General features: G+C 39.5%; 1 protein-coding gene across 2 annotated transcripts in view; it reads right to left on the bottom strand.

Moving 5' to 3' along the window:
* Positions 1-16,417, bottom strand: part of VWA3B (von Willebrand factor A domain containing 3B) — a 242,905-nt gene that overhangs the window by 34,416 nt on the left and 192,072 nt on the right. For both annotated transcript variants that reach the window (XR_009344834.1, XM_059134682.1), the window contains exon 22: positions 2,830-3,034. Coding sequence is in view for 1 of the 2 variants with exons in the window: in XM_059134682.1 (XP_058990665.1) it covers positions 2,830-3,034 (205 nt within the window). In the remaining variant the exon portion in view is untranslated. The remainder of the gene's footprint in view (positions 1-2,829; positions 3,035-16,417) is intronic.

The following is a 16,417-nucleotide window of genomic DNA, read 5'->3' as shown; positions in this document are numbered from 1 at the left end:
CCATTTTTAAATTTAATACGAAGTGTAGAAAAAATAATGCTAGCAGAATATGTTGTTAGGCACTGTCTCTATGGTTTAGCATGGGCAAGTTCATCATTTGGGACTTGTACTGGTCTTTCTCCCTGCCTAGAATGAGGGTGGGGTGTGGTTGTGTGTTTAGGTACTTTCAGTGCCTAGAATAGTGCTTGGCACCTCATAGGAACTCAAATATGTCAGTGAAAAAATGAAAGAACAGAGAGATGCCTGGATGGCTCAGTCATTAACATCTGCCTTTGGCTCAGGTCATGATCCCAGGGTCCTGGGATCAGAGCCCTGCATCAGGTTCCCCGCTCAGCAGAAAGCCTGCTTCTCCCTCCCCCACTCTCCTTGGTTGTGTTCTCTCTGTCTCTCTCTGTTAAATAAATAAGTAAAATCTTCAAAAAAAAAAAAAAAAAAGAAAGAACATAAAAGAAGAGGCTTGATGAAAAGAAGAGCAGATTTTCATGGACAGAGTTAATTCACTTGTCTTCTTGATTCTTGGGTGCCTACAGATAGCCATGTATTTGGAGGCATGAGATGGTGTCTCCCAAGGGAATACAAAACAATTCTTTGGGGAAGTCACTTTGTTTGAAGAACACTAATAGCCATAAGATGTTTTGTGATAAAATTTTTGCATTCTGCACAAAAGACAGCTTTCTACAACGGAGGGGAAAAGTGTGATTTGTCGGAAAAAATAAAATTAAAGAAAAACAAAACAAAGCAAGAAAACAGAACCAAAGAATCCAGAGCAGCAAATACAGAGTTTCAAAACAGGCAAAGCCAATATCACTTAGCAAAGACTGAAACCAAAAAAGATGAATCTCAAAGGTCCGTTTTTTGGCTGTATTTTTTAGTGTGTATTGAATATACCCAAATTACACACCATTCAGTAATATTTCAAATGAGTTATTCCAGGTCTACACACACTCACACAGTCAGAAAGGGGGTGTTACACTGGCAATAAGCATTTAGAGCCCCAAAATATTCAGGCCCTTTGAACCAAGGGTTCCACTACTAAGAGTCTGTCTTAACAAAATAAACCAAATGCACCACAGAAGTCATCAATACATGTGAAAGAGAAGAAAACTGAAAAAAAAAAATCCTGAATTTCTAACATTTGGTGAAGAATTAAATAGATCAGGATATAGTATACACCATGAAGTATTATATAAAATACCAAAATATACACCAAACATCAATCTGAAGATTCAGAAAAAACAGAGAATGTATATGAGATACTACCAAGTAAAAAAGAGTATGACATTTTTCTAAAGAAGACATACAGATGGCCAACAGACACACAAAAGATGCTCAATATCAACTAATCAGGGAAACATAAACCAAAACCACAAGGAGATATCTCACTAGAATCAAAAAGACACAAAATAGCAAGTGTTGGCAAGAGTATGGATAAAAAAGATCTCCTGTGAACTGTTAGTGGGAATGTAAATTGATGCAGCTACTGTCAGTGGAAAGCAGTACAGAGGTGCCTCAAAAAATTGAAAATAGAATCACCATATGACTTTTGCCCAAAGAAAACAAGAACACCATTCAAAAAGATACACACAACTCTAGGTTTATTACAGTATTACTTATAATAGCTAAGATATAGAAGCAACCCAAATGTCCACTGACAGATGAATGCTAAAGAAGATGTGATACACATGCGCGCGCGCGCACACACACACACACACACACACACACACACACAGAGGAATATTACTCGGCCATAAAAACGAATGAGATTTTGCCATCTGTGACAACCTGGATGGACCAAGAGGGTACTATGCTAACTGAAACGAGTCAGAGAAAGACAAATACCATATGATTTCACTTGTATGTGAAATATAAAAAAACAGCAAATGAACAAACAAACAAAAAGAAGTGGAAACATACCCTTAAACACAGAGAACAAACTGGTAGTTGCCAAGAAGGTGGGAGTGGGGGATAGGAAGAATGGGTGAAGGGGAGCGGGAGGTACAGGTTTCCCGTTAGGGACTGAATGAGTCCAGAGATGAAACGTACAGCACAGAGAATACATGGTACACTAGAGTACACTACTGTAATGGCACTGTAATAGTGTCTGTGGTGACAGACGCTAGCTACAATGTGGTGAGCACAGAAAATGTGTTAGGTTGTCCAAGCACTATGTTGGTACATTTGAAGCTTATGTAACATCATGTATCATCTATACTGTAATTAAAGAAAAAGAGCAGATTATGAAATGCTTATGGAGATTCTGCTTCTATGTAAGAATTTACTCAAGGAGGAAAAGAAAGCTTTTAAAAGTAAGTGATCTAAAGGGGTTATAATAATGCAGTCAGATTATAAGATTCTTTTTGAAAAGTATGTTTGGTTAACAATTTCTAACATTTATGGGGAGGCATTCCAATATGAATTACTGTAAAAAGTCATTTTACTCTCGTAATAACACTATGAGGCAGATATTAGTAATATTCCTATTTTACAAATTAAAAAAACCCTTAGACTTAGAGAGATGGAATAAGTGGCCAGGATAACATAGGGATTGGGGTTTGGCTCATATCAAAGCTGAGGCCTTTGATCACTACATTATACTTCTGTTTAGTTCTTTAATTAAAAGTATATTATTTTAAAAAGAAGGCCATAGTAAAACTAAATGGCATTTCTTCTCTGTTGAAAAGACATCCTGATGCTTTTACTGGATTGGCTCTAACTCTTAGAAATCCACGTGGGGGGGCCTGGGAGAGGGAGAAGGCAGGCCTGCGCAGGGATGGCAATGACGTGGGGCAGGAAGCAGGGAGGACATGCAGACACCTCCATGGCACCCACCTCTCCTTGTGACTTGCTCACATGATTCTCCTTCTTGGCAGCCTCCTGGAGTTCCATGGCCTGCTGGATATACATTTTCCCAGCTAGAATTTCATTCTCCAGCATCGACAGTTCCTTCAAAGAAATAGGCCAATTCAACCGTTCCAATGCCCTATTTAAAGCTGTCTTGTTTTCCAAGTATCGCATGGGCTTATATGCATCTAACCTAAAAAGATAAAAAAGGGGGACAAAAAATGAAAGTGATCAATAGAAAAAAGACGGGAAGTTGATTTTTCAGTAAAACCAGCCCTGAGAGCCGTCTCTGAGACAGATGTCGGGTATCAGGCTGACAGAAACACAGGTTCTGGTTCATCAGGACTGTGGTAGCTTACATGAGTGAAAAATAACCATCTCTGTGAATGATGGTAGACATTCTTTCCTATGCCTGATTTGATTATCTGATTTTAAAGAAGTTCAATATACACAGCTTTTTTTTTTCTTCAAATTTTTGGGCATATTTGGAACCCATTCATTTCTCCTAGGCCTAACATTTGGCAGGAACAAAAATGAGCTTCAAAGAGATTTTACACACTATGTCCAGCAGTAACTTTGGGAAACAGAGCAAACCAAAGGGAAGGGAAGCAAAACAAAAGCCAAATATTTGCTTCAGTGCAGTAATTCTTCTACCAGCTCAATCTCCTCTCCTCCTTTATAAGCTAAATAGGCCTAAACTTTCTGGCTGTAAACTTTCTATGGGCTGATGAGCCCAGGCTGTGAGACTCCAGGAGAAGCCAGTGTTGTGTGGCCCAGGTCCTGGATACTACTTCCAGTCCAGCTACTGCTGTATCGGACACTACTGGTGGGGGAGAGAAAGCAAGGGAAGAAGAGGGAGAAAGGCAGGAGGATAGGAGGAAAAAAGAGAGAGAGAGAGAAGAGGGCATTTCATAATTATTCTCTCACTGCTGAAAGGGTCACTTCCTTTAAATTTAGGGTGTTAGAAGAGTACAGTGCAAACCCAACACAACCACAGGACTCAATCCACAGGCAAACCTGTCAGATAGCAGCAAATATTCATACTAAAAAATCTAAATTGAAATGAGGTCAGCAGGATGGTAGACTAAGAAACCCCAGGCTCACGTTCCTCCCTAGGGGATAATAACTTATCAACATATGGACAAAATTCCTTTTCTGAGAATTCCTGAAACCTGTTAGGTCGCAGCACTCCAGATGAACACAAAACCAAGAAGAATAGTGGATTAAAGTGAATAGAAAAGGCTGTTGCATTTTGCTTGGACTACTCCCCCTGCTTCCCTGGCATAGTGCAGTGATATTTAGGAGAAAATTCCTAAGTTGTGGCTTTCCCCTTAGAAGGGAAAGAAAAGAGGAACATGCATCCAACATTCTGGCTTTTTGGGAGGCTTCCCAAGAGACTGGTTTCCATCTCATGTGGCTCAGAGCACTGATGGGAATGGTGACATACTCTGGACACCATGTTAGGGATAGCTTAGTTCCATGGCTTGTTACAGCACCAGAGAAGCTGCAATACCAAAGCCAGACACCAGGGAGAGCAAGAGATTATGGGCTCCTGAGAAGGAAGTGGAACAAACCTTTTATTATTTTTTTATTTTTTTTATTTTCAACATAACAGTATTCCTTGTTTTTGCACCATACCCAGTGCTCCATGCAATCTGTGCCCTCTCTAATACCCACCACCTGGCTTCCCCAACCTCCCAACACCCTGCCGCTTCAAACCCCTCAGATTGTTTTTCAGAGTCCATAGTCTCTCACAGTTCACCTCCCCTTCCAATTTACCCCAACTCCCTTCTTCTAACTCCCCTTGTCCTCCATGCTATTTGTTATGCTCCACAAATAAGTGAAACCATATGATAATTGACTCTCTCTGCTTGACTTATTTCACTCAGCATAATCTCTTCCAGTCCTGTCCATGTTGCTACAAAAGTTGGGTATTCATCCTCTCTGATGGAGGCATAATACTCCACAGTGTATATGGACCACATCTTCCTTATCCATTCGTCCGTTGAAGGACATCTTGGTTCTTTCCACAGTTTGGCGACCGTGGCCATTGCTGCTATAAGCACTGGCCCTTCAGTGAAAGGATGGCCCTTCTTTTCACGATATCTGTATCTTTGGGGTAAATACCCAGTAGTGCAATGACAGGGTCATAGGGAAGTTCTGTTTTTAATTTCTTGAGGAATTTCCACACTGTTCTCCAAAGTGGCTGCACCAACTTGCATTCCCACCAACAGTGTAAGAGGGTTCCCCTTACTCCACATCCTCTCCAACACACGTTGTTTCCTGTCTTGCTAATTTTGGCCATTCTAACTGGTGTAAGGTGGTATCTCAATGTGGTTTTAATTGGAATATCCCAAATGGCTAATGATGATGAACACTTTTTCATGGGTCTGATATCCATATGTATGTCTTCATTGGAGAAGTGTCTGTTCATATCTTCTGCCCATTTTTTGATATGCTTGTCTGTTTTGTGTGTGTTTAAGTTTGAGTTTGAGAAGTTCTTTATAGATCCTGGATATCAACCTTTTGTCTGTACTGTCATTTGCAAATATCTTCTCCCATTCCGTGGGTTGCCTCTTTGTTTTCTTGACTGTTTCCTTTGCTGTGCAGAAGCTTTTGATCTTGATGAAGTCCCAAAAGTTTATTTTTGCTTTTGTTTCCTTTGCCTTTGGAGACATATCTTGAAATAAGTTGCTGTGGCTAATATCAAAGAGATTACTGCCTATATTCTCCTCTAGGATTCTGATGGATTCCTGTCTCACGTTGAGGTCTTTTATCCATTTTGAGTTTAGCTTTATGTACGGTGTAAGAGAATGGTCGAGTTTCATTCTTCTACATAGCTGTCCAATTTTCCCAGAACCTTTTATTTAAGAGACTGTCTTTTTTCCACTGGATATTTTTTCCTGTTTTGTCGAAGATTATTTGACCATAGAGTTGAGGGTCCATATCTGGACTCTCTGTTCCACTGGTCTATGTGTCTCTCCTCATGCCAGTACCATGCTGTCTTGGTGATCACAGCTTTGTAGTAAAGCTTGAAATCAGGTAATGTGATGCCCCCAGTTTTATTTTTGTTTTTCAACATTTCCTTAGCGATTCGGGGTCTCTTCTGGTTCCATACAAATTTTAGGATTATTTGTTCCAGCTCTTTGAAAAATACTGGTGGAGGAGGAGTCAAGATGGCGGAGAAGTAGCAAGCTGAGACTGCTTCAGCTAGCCGGAGATCAGCTAGATAGCTTATCTAAAGATTGCAAACACCTGAAAATCCATCGGCAGATCGAAGAGAAGAAGAACAGCAATTCTGGAAACAGAAAAACAACCACTTTCTGAAAGGTAGGACCGGCGGAGAAGTGAATCCAAAGCGACGGGAAGATAGACCCCGGGGGGAGGGGCCGGCTCCCGGCAAGCAGCGGAGCAACCGTGCACAAAATCAGGACTTTTAAAAGTCTGTTCCGCTGAGGGACATCGCTCCAGAGGCTAAACCGGGGCGAAGCCCACGCGGGGTCAGCGTGGTCTCAGGTCCCGCAGGGTCACAGAAGGATCGGGGGTGTCTGAGTGTCGCAGAGCTTGCGGGTATTGGAACGGGAAAGCCGGCTACAGAGACAGAGCTGACCATAAGCTCGCAGCTCCGTGTTACCTTGAACCGGTCGTAGGCTCGGTGAGCTCGGAGCGCGGCCGGAGGTCAGGCAGACGGGAGTAACTGGGCGCTGTTCTCTGAGGGCGCACTGAGGAGTGGGGCCCTGGGCTCTCAGCTCCTCCGGGCCAGAGACCAGGAGGCCGCCATTTGTATTCCCGTCCTCCGGAACTCTACGGAAAGCGCTCAGGTAACAAAAGCTCCTGAAAGCAAACCCGAGCGGATTACTCACCCCGGCCCCGGGTAAGGGCGGTGTAATTCCGCCTGGGGCAAAGACACTTGAGAATCACTACACCAGGCCCCTCCCCCAGAAGATCAACAAGAAATCCAGCCGAGACCAAGTTCACCTACCAAGGAGTGCGGTTTCAATACCAAGGAGAGCAGCAGAATTCCAGAGGAGGAGAAAGCCAAACACGGAACTCATGGCTTTTTTCCTGTGATTTTTTTTAGTCTTGCAGTTAATTTAATTTTTTCTTTTTCATTTTTTTTTTTTTCTCGCCTTCGGGTAAAAATTTTTTTTAACTGTTACCTTTTTCTTTTTTAACGATTTTTTACTAGTTTATCTAATATATATATTTTTTCTTTTTACATTTTTCTTAGGTGTTTTCTTTTTTTAAAAATTCTTTTCTTTTCTTTTCTTTTTTTTTCCTTTTCTTTTTGTTTTTTTTTTTCTTTCTTCCTTTTTGAACCTCTTTTTATCCCCTTTCTCCCCACTCACGATTTTGGATCTCTTCTAATTTGGTTAAAGCATATTTTCCTGGGGTTGTTGCCACCCTTTTAGTATTTTACTTGCCCCTTCATTTACTCTTATCTGGACAAAATGACAAGACATAAAAATTCAACACAAAAAAAAGAACAAGAGGCAGTACCGAAGGCTAGGGACCTAATCAATACAGACATCGGTAATATGTCAGATCTAGAGTTCAGAATGACAATTCTCAAGGTTCTAGCCGGGCTCGAAAAAGGCATGGAAGATATTAGAGAAACCCTCTCAAGAGATATAAAAGCCCTTTCTGTAGAAATAAAAGAACTAAAATCTAACCAAGGTGAAATCAAAAAAGCTATTAATGAGGTGCAATCAAAAATGGAGGCTCTAACTGCTAGGATAAATGAGGCAGAAGAAAGAATTAGTGATATAGAAGACCAAATGACAGAGAATAAAGAAGCTGAGCAAAAGAGGGACAAACAGCTACTGGACCACGAGGGGAGAATTCGAGAGATAAGTGACACCATAAGACGAAACAACATTAGAATAATTGGGATTCCAGAAGAAGAAGAAAGTGAGAGGGGAGCAGAAGGTATACTGGAGAGAATTATTGGGGAGAATTTCCCCAATATGGCAAAGGGAACGAGCATCAAAATTCAGGAGGTTCAGAGAACGCCCCTCAAAATCAATAAGAATAGGCCCACACCCCGTCACCTAATAGTAAAATTTACAAGTCTCAATGACAAAGAGAAAATCCTGAAAGCAGCCCGGGAAAAGAAGTCTGTAACATACAATGGTAAAAATATTAGATTGGCAGCTGACTTATCCACAGAGACCTGGCAGGCCAGAAAGAGCTGGCATGATATTTTCAGAGCACTAAACGAGAAAAACATGCAGCCAAGAATACTATATCCAGCTAGGCTATCATTGAAAATAGAAGGAGAGATTAAAAGCTTCCAGGACAAACAACAACTGAAAGAATTTGCAAATACCAAACCAGCTCTACAGGAAATATTGAAAGGGGTCCTCTAAGCAAAGAGAGAGCCTACAAGTGGTAGATCAGAAAGGAACAGAGACCATATACAGTAACAGTCACCTTACAGGCAATACAATGGCACTAAATTCATATCTCTCAATACTTACCCTGAATGTGAATGGGCTAAATGCCCCTGTCAAAAGACACAGGGTATCAGAATGGATAAAAAAACAAAACCCATCTATATGTTGCCTCCAAGAAACACATTTTAAGCCCGAAGACACCTCCAGATTTAAAGTGAGGGGGTGGAAAAGAATTTACCATGCTAATGGACATCAGAAGAAAGCAGGAGTGGCAATCCTTATATCAGATCAATTAGATTTTAAGCCAAAGACTATAATAAGAGATGAGGAAGGACACTATATCATACTCAAAGGGTCTGTCCAACAAGAAGATTTAACAATTTTAAATATCTATGCCCCCAATGTGGGAGCAGCCAACTATATAAACCAATTAATAACAAAATCAAAGAAACACATCAACAATAATACAATAATAGTAGGGGACTTTAACACTCCCCTCACTGAAATGGACAGGTCATCCAAGCAAAAGATCAGCAAGGAAATAAAAGCCTTAAACGACACACTGGACCAGATGGACATCACAGATATATTCAGAACATTTCATCCCAAAGCAACAGAATACACATTCTTCTCTAGTGCACATGGAACATTCTCCAGAATAGATCACATCCTCGGTCCTAAATCAGGACTCAACCGGTATCAAAAGATTGGGATCATTCCCTGCATATTTTCAGACCACAATGCTCTAAAGCTAGAACTCAACCACAAAAGGAAGTTTGGAAAGAACCCAAATACATGGAGACTAAACAGTATCCTTCTAAAGAATGAATGGGTCAACCGGGAAATTAAAGAAGAATTGAAAAAAATCATGGAAACAAATGATAATGAAAATACAATGGTTCAAAATCTGTGGGACACAACAAAGGCAGTCCTGAGAGGAAAATATATAGCGGTACAAGCCTTTCTCAAGAAACAAGAAAGGTCTCAGGTACACAACCTAACCCTACACCTAAAGGAGCTGGAGAAAGAACAAGAAAGAAACCCTAAGCCCAGCAGGAGAAGAGAAATCATAAAGATCAGAGCAGAAATCAATGAAATAGAAACCAAAAAAACAATAGAACAAATCAACGAAACTAGGAGCTGGTTCTTTGAAAGAATTAATAAAATTGATAAACCCCTGGCCCGACTTATCAAAAAGAAAAGAGAAAGGACCCAAATAAATAAAATCATGAATGAAAGAGGAGAGATCACAACTAACACCAAAGAAATACAAACTATTATAAAAACATACTATGAGCAACTCTACGGCAATAAATTTGACAATCTGGAAGAAATGGATGCATTCCTAGAAACATATAAACTACCACAACTGAACCAGGAAGAAATAGAAAGCCTGAACAGACCCATAACCAGTAAGGAGATTGAAACAGTCATTAAAAATCTCCAAACAAACAAAAGCCCAGGGCCAGACGGCTTCCCGGGGGAATTCTACCAAACATTTAAAGAAGAACTAATTCCTATTCTCCTGAAACTGTTCCAAAAAATAGAAATGGAAGGAAAACTTCCAAACTCATTTTATGAAGCCAGCATCACCTTGATCCCAAAACCAGACAAGGATCCCACCAAAAAAGAGAGCTATAGACCGATATCCTTGATGAACACAGATGCAAAAATACTCAACAAAATACTAGCCAATAGGATTCAACAGTACATTAAAAAGATTATTCACCACGACCAAGTGGGATTTATTCCAGGGCTGCAAGGTTGGTTCAACATCCGCAAATCAGTCAATGTGATACAACACATCAATAAAAGAAAGAACAAGAACCATATGATACTCTCAATAGATGCTGAAAAAGCATTTGACAAAGTACAACATCCCTTCCTGATCAAAACTCTTCAAAGTGTAGGGATAGAGGGCACATACCTCAATATCATCAAAGCCATCTATGAAAAACCCACCGCAAATATCATTCTCAATGGAGAAAAACTGAAAGCTTTTCCGCTAAGGTCAGGAACACGGCAGGGATGTCCATTATCACCACTGCTATTCAACATCGTACTAGAGGTCCTAGCCTCAGCAATCAGACAACAAAAGGAAATTAAAGGCATCCAAATCGGCAAAGAAGAAGTCAAATTATCACTCTTCGCAGATGATATGATACTATATGTGGAAAACCCAAAAGACTCCACTCCAAAACTGCTAGAACTTATACAGGAATTCAGTAAAGTGTCAGGATATAAAATCAATGCACAGAAATCAGTTGCATTTCTCTACACCAACAGCAAGACAGAAGAAAGAGATATTAAGGAGTCAATCCCATTTACAATTGCATCCAAAACCATAAGATACCTAGGAATAAACCTAACCAAAGAGACACAGAATCTATACTCAGAAAACTATAAAGTACTCATGAAAGAAATTGAGGAAGACACAAAGAAATGGAAAAATGTTCCATGCTCCTGGATTGGAAGAATAAATATTGTGAAAATGTCTATGCTACCTAAAGCAATCTACACATTTAATGCAATTCCTATCAAAGTACCATCCATCTTTTTCAAAGAAATGGAACAAATAATGCTAAAATTTATATGGAACCAGAAAAGACCTCGAATAGCCAAAGGGATATTGAAAAAGAAAGCCAACGTTGGTGGCATCACAATTCCGGACTTCAAGCTCTATTACAAAGCTGTCATCATCAAGACAGCATGGTACTGGCACAAAAACAGACACATAGATCAATGGAACAGAATAGAGAGCCCAGAAATAGACCCTCAAATCTATGGTCAACTAATCTTCGACAAAGCAGGAAAGAATGTCCAATGGAAAAAAGACAGCCTTTTCAATAAATGGTGCTGGGAAAATTGGACAGCCACATGCAGAAAAATGAAATTGGACCATTTCCTTACACCACACACAAAAATAGACTCAAAATGGATGAAGGACCTCAATGTACGAAAGGAATCCATCAAAATCCTTGAGGAGAACACGGGCAGCAACCTCTTCGACCTCTGCCGCAGCAACATCTTCCTAGGAACAACGCAAAAGGCAAGGGAAGCAAGGGAAAAAATGAACTACTGGGATTTCATCAAGATCAAAAGCTTTTGCACAGCAAAGGAAACAGTTAACAAAATCAAAAGACAACTGACAGAATGGGAGAAGATATTTGCAAACGACATATCAGATAAAGGACTAGTGTCCAGAATCTATAAAGAACTTAGCAAACTCAACACCCAAAGAACAAATAATCCAATCAAGAAATGGGCAGAGGACATGAACAGACATTTCTGCAAAGAAGACATCCAGATGGCGAACAGACACATGAAAAAGTGCTCCATATCACTCGGCATCAGGGAAATACAAATCAAAACCACAATGAGATATCACCTCACACCAGTCAGAATGGCTAAAATCAACAAGTCAGGAAATGACAGATGCTGGCGAGGATGCGGAGAAAGGGGAACCCTCCTACACTGTTGGTGGGAATGCAAGCTGGTGCAGCCACTCTGGAAAACAGCATGGAGGTTCCTCAAAATGTTGAAAATAGAACTGCCCTATGACCCAGCAATTGCACTATTGGGTATTTACCCTAAAGATACAAATGTAGTGATCCAAAGGGGCACATGCACCCGAATGTTTATAGCAGCAATGTCCACAATAGCCAAACTATGGAAAGAACCTAGATGTCCATCAACAGATGAATGGATCAAGAAGATGTGGTATATATACACAATGGAATACTATGCAGCCATCAAAAGAAATGAAATCTTGCCATTTGCGACAACATGGATGGAACTAGAGCGTATCATGCTTAGCGAAATAAGTCAAGCAGAGAAAGACAACTATCATATGATCTCCCTGATATGAGGAAGTGGTGATGCAACATGGAGGCTTAAGTGGGTAGAAGAAGAATCAATGAAACAAGATGGGATTGGGAGGGAGACAAACCATAAGTGACTCTTAATCTCACAAAACAAACTGAGGGTTGCCGGGGGGAGGGGGTTTGGGAGAAGGGGTTGGGATTATGGACATTGGGGAGGGCATGTGATTTGGTGAGTGCTGTGAAGTGTGTAAACCTGGTGATTCACAGACCTGTACCCCTGGGGATAAAAATATATGTTTATAAAAAATAAAAAAATTATTAAAAAAAAATAAAAAAAAAATAAAAAAAAAATGTGAATCCCAAAAAAAAAAAAAAAGAAAAATACTGGTGGAATTTTGATCGGAATGGCATTAAAAGTATAGATTGCTCTAGGCAGTATAGACATTTTATTTATTTTTTTAATTTTTTATAAACATATAATATATTTTTATCCCCAGGGGTACAGGTCTGTGAATCGCCAGGTTTACACACTTCACAGCACTCACCATAGCACATACCCTCCCCAATGTCCATAACCCCACTCCTCTCTCCCAAACCCCCTCCCCCCACCAACCCTCAGTTTGTTTTGTGAGATTAAGAGTCACTTATGGTTTGTCTCCCTCCCAATCCCATCTTGTTTCATTCATTCTTCTCCTACCCCCTTGGCCCCCCATGTTGCATCTCCACTTCCTCATATCAGGGAGATCATATGATAGTTGTCTTTCTCCAACTGACTTATTTCGCTAAGCATGATACCCTCTAGTTCCATCCACGTCATCGCAAATGGCAAGATTTCATTTCTTTTGATGGCTGCATAATGTATTCCATTGTATATATACCACATCTTCTTTATCCATTCATCTGTTGATGGACATCTAGGTTCTTCCATAGTTTGGCTATTGTACACATTGCTGCTATAAACATTCGGGTGCATGGGGCAAACCTCTTTTAACTGAGAAATTACACACACAAAACTGGAGAAAGTACCCCAGAAAAGCTTGGAAAGATCCTCAGAATCTCTAGCTCAGACGACATAACTGTTTTTTTTTTTTTTTTTCAAATAAATCTCCACTAAAGATTCTAAGGCATACCAAAAAAACAAAAACAAACAAAACAAAACAAAACAAGGAAAGGTGCCCAATCAAAGGAACAAATAAGTCTCCAGAAATCTTTCCTAAAGAAATGGGAAATCTCTGAGCGACCTGACAACTCAAAATAACTGTCCTAAGGATGTTCAGTGAGCTCAAAGAGAACACAGATAACTATAAAAATCAGGAAAATGTCGCCTGAACAAAACTGAGTATCAGTAAAAATACAGGAACTATGAAAAAGAACCAAACAAATTCTGGATAAGAATATAGTAACTATGGTGATGGGTATTATGGAGGACACGTATTGCATGGAGCACTGGGTGTGGTGCATAAACAATGAATTCTGGAACACTGAAAAGTTAAAAAAATAAATTAAAAAAAATTTCTGTTTTATTTCATTTGACATACAGAGATCACAAGTAGGCAGAGAGGCACGCAGAGAGAGAGAGGGAAGCAGGCTCCCTGCTGAGCAGAGAGCCCGATGTGGGGCTCGATCCCAGGACTCTGGGATCATGGCCTGAGCCGAAGGCAGAGGCTTTAACCCACTGAGCCACCCAGGCGCCCCAATAAATAAAAAAATTTTTTTAAAGAATATAATACCTATGGGGGAGCCTGGTGGCTTAGTGGGTTAAGCCTCTGCCTTTGGCTTGGGTCGTGATCTCGGGGTCCTGGGATTGAGCCCTGCGTCGGGCTCTCTGCTCCGCAGGGAGCCTGCTTCCCCACCCACCCTGCCTGCCTCTCTGCCTACTTGTGATCTCTGTCAAATAAATATGTAAAATCTTTAAAAAAAAATAATAACTATGAAATGAAAAATTTACTAGAGAAGTTTTAAAGCAGACTTGCCACAACTGTGGAATGAACCAAGATGCCCTTCAACAGATGAATGGATAAAGAAGATATGGTCCATATATACAATGGAATATTATGCCTCCATCAGAAAGGATGAATACCCAACTTTTGTACCAACATGAACAGGACTGGAGGAGATTATGGTGAGTGAAATAAGCAGAGAAAGTCAATTATCATATGGTTTCACTTACTTGTGGAGCATGAAGAATAACATGGAGGACATTAGGAAATGGAAAGGAAAAGTGAGTTGGGGTAAATCAGAGGAGGAGACAAAGCATGAGAGACTATGGACTCTGAGAAACTGAGGGTTTTGGAATGGAGGGGGTGGGGGGAACAGTGAGCCTGGTTGTAGGTATTAGGAGGGTACGTATTGCATGGAGCACTGGGTGTGGTGCATAAACAATGAATCTTGGAACACTGAAAAAAAAAAAAAAAGCAGACTTGCTCAAGCAGAAGAAAAAAATCAGCAAATCATTACCCTTTAAGTCATAAATTATTCCAAGAGACAAAGAAGGACATTACATAATGATAAAAGGGTCAATCCACAAGGAAGATATGACAATTATAAATATATACACACCCAATGTTAGAGCTCCGAAATATATGACACAAACATTGACAGAAATGAAGAGTGAAAAAATAAAAGTAGGAGACTTCTATTCCCATTTTCAACTATTGATAGAACCACCAGACAGCTGGTCAATAAGGAAAGAGTACTAGAAAAATACCATAGGGTAACTGGACCTAACAGATGTTTACAGAACACACCATCAGCCAACAGCAGGATACATATTCCTTATCTGTACATATAAAACATTCCCTGGGACAGATCACACGTTAGGCCGCAAAACAAGTGTTAAAGTTTTCAACAAAATCATTAAAAAAAAATCTTCTCTAATCACAATGGGACAAAATTAGAAATCAATAGCAAATGGAAAACTAGAAGATCCAGAAACATGTGGAAATTAAACACCATACTCTTAAGCAGCCAACAGGTCAAAGAAGAAATAATAAGGGAGATTAGAAAATATCATGCGATACATGAAAAGGAAAGCACAAAATAACAAAATGTATGATATACTGTAAAAGCAGTACTAAGAGAAAAATGTGTTAAAAATGCTTACATCAAAAAAGAAGAAAGGTTACAAATCAATAACCTAATTGTATACCTGAAGGAACTGGAAAGAAGAACTAAATCCAAAGTTAGTAGAAAGGAAAGGAAATAATAAAGATAAGAGCAGAAATAAGTAAAATCCAGTACAGAAAAACAATAGGAAAAAAAAAATCAGTGAAACTAAGACTTGACTTTTGGAAAGAACAACAAAACTGATAAATGCTCAACTACATTAACTGAAGAATAGAGAAGACTCACATAACCAGAATCATAAAGGAAAAGGGGGACATTATAACTAATGTCACAGAAATAAAAGCAATTATGAGGGATTATTATGATCAGTTATACACCAACAGATTGGATAACCTAGAAGGAATGGATACATTCCTAGAAACATACAACCAGCTCAGACTGAATCATGAAGAAATAAAAAAATCTTAACAGACCTATAGCTAGAAAGGAGATAGAATCAGTAATCAAGTACTTTCCAACAAATAAAATCTCAGCAAAAAATGGCTTCAAGGGAGAATACTACCAAGCATTTAAAGAATTAACACCAATCCTCCTCAAATACTTCCAAAAACTGCAGAGGAGGGTACCTTTCCAGGCTCGTTCTAGGAGACCAGCATGTCCCCATACCAAAGCCAGACAAAAATACTATAAGAAAAGAAAACTACAGACCAATATCCCTTATGAACATTGTGCAAAAATCCTCAACAACATACTAGCAAACCAAATTTAATAGTACATTAAAAAGATTACACACCATTAAAAGTGAGATTTATCCTTGGAATTCAAGGATGGTTCAACATATAAAAATCAATGTGCTACATCACATTAACAGAATGAAGGGGGAAAAAAATCCCTCTTGGTCATCGCAAGTAATGCAGAGAAATCATTTCACAAAATACAACACCATTTTATGGGGGGGGAAAAAAAGACTCTAAACAAATCAGAAATAGAAGGAAACTACCTCAACATAAGAAAGGCCTTATACAAAAAGCCTATAGCTGACATCATCCTCAACAGTGAGAAAGTGGAAGATTTTCTTCTCGGATCAGGAAGAAGGCAAGGATGTCCACTTTCACTGTTTTTATTCAGCAAAGTACAAAAAGGCCTACCCAGAGAAATTATCAAGAAAAAGAAATAAATACATCGGAACTGGATAGAAGTAAAATTATATCTGTTCACAGATGGCATGATTTTATATGTAGAAAACCTTAAAGATTCCATAAAAATACCGTTAGAACTAATAAATAAACT

Source organism: Mustela lutreola, chromosome 9 (assembly GCF_030435805.1).
Source record: "Mustela lutreola isolate mMusLut2 chromosome 9, mMusLut2.pri, whole genome shotgun sequence".
Taxonomy (NCBI): Eukaryota; Metazoa; Chordata; class Mammalia; order Carnivora; family Mustelidae; genus Mustela; species Mustela lutreola.
The sequence above is the reverse complement of the archived record's forward strand: the minus strand, read 5'-3'. Positions and strand labels throughout refer to the sequence as shown.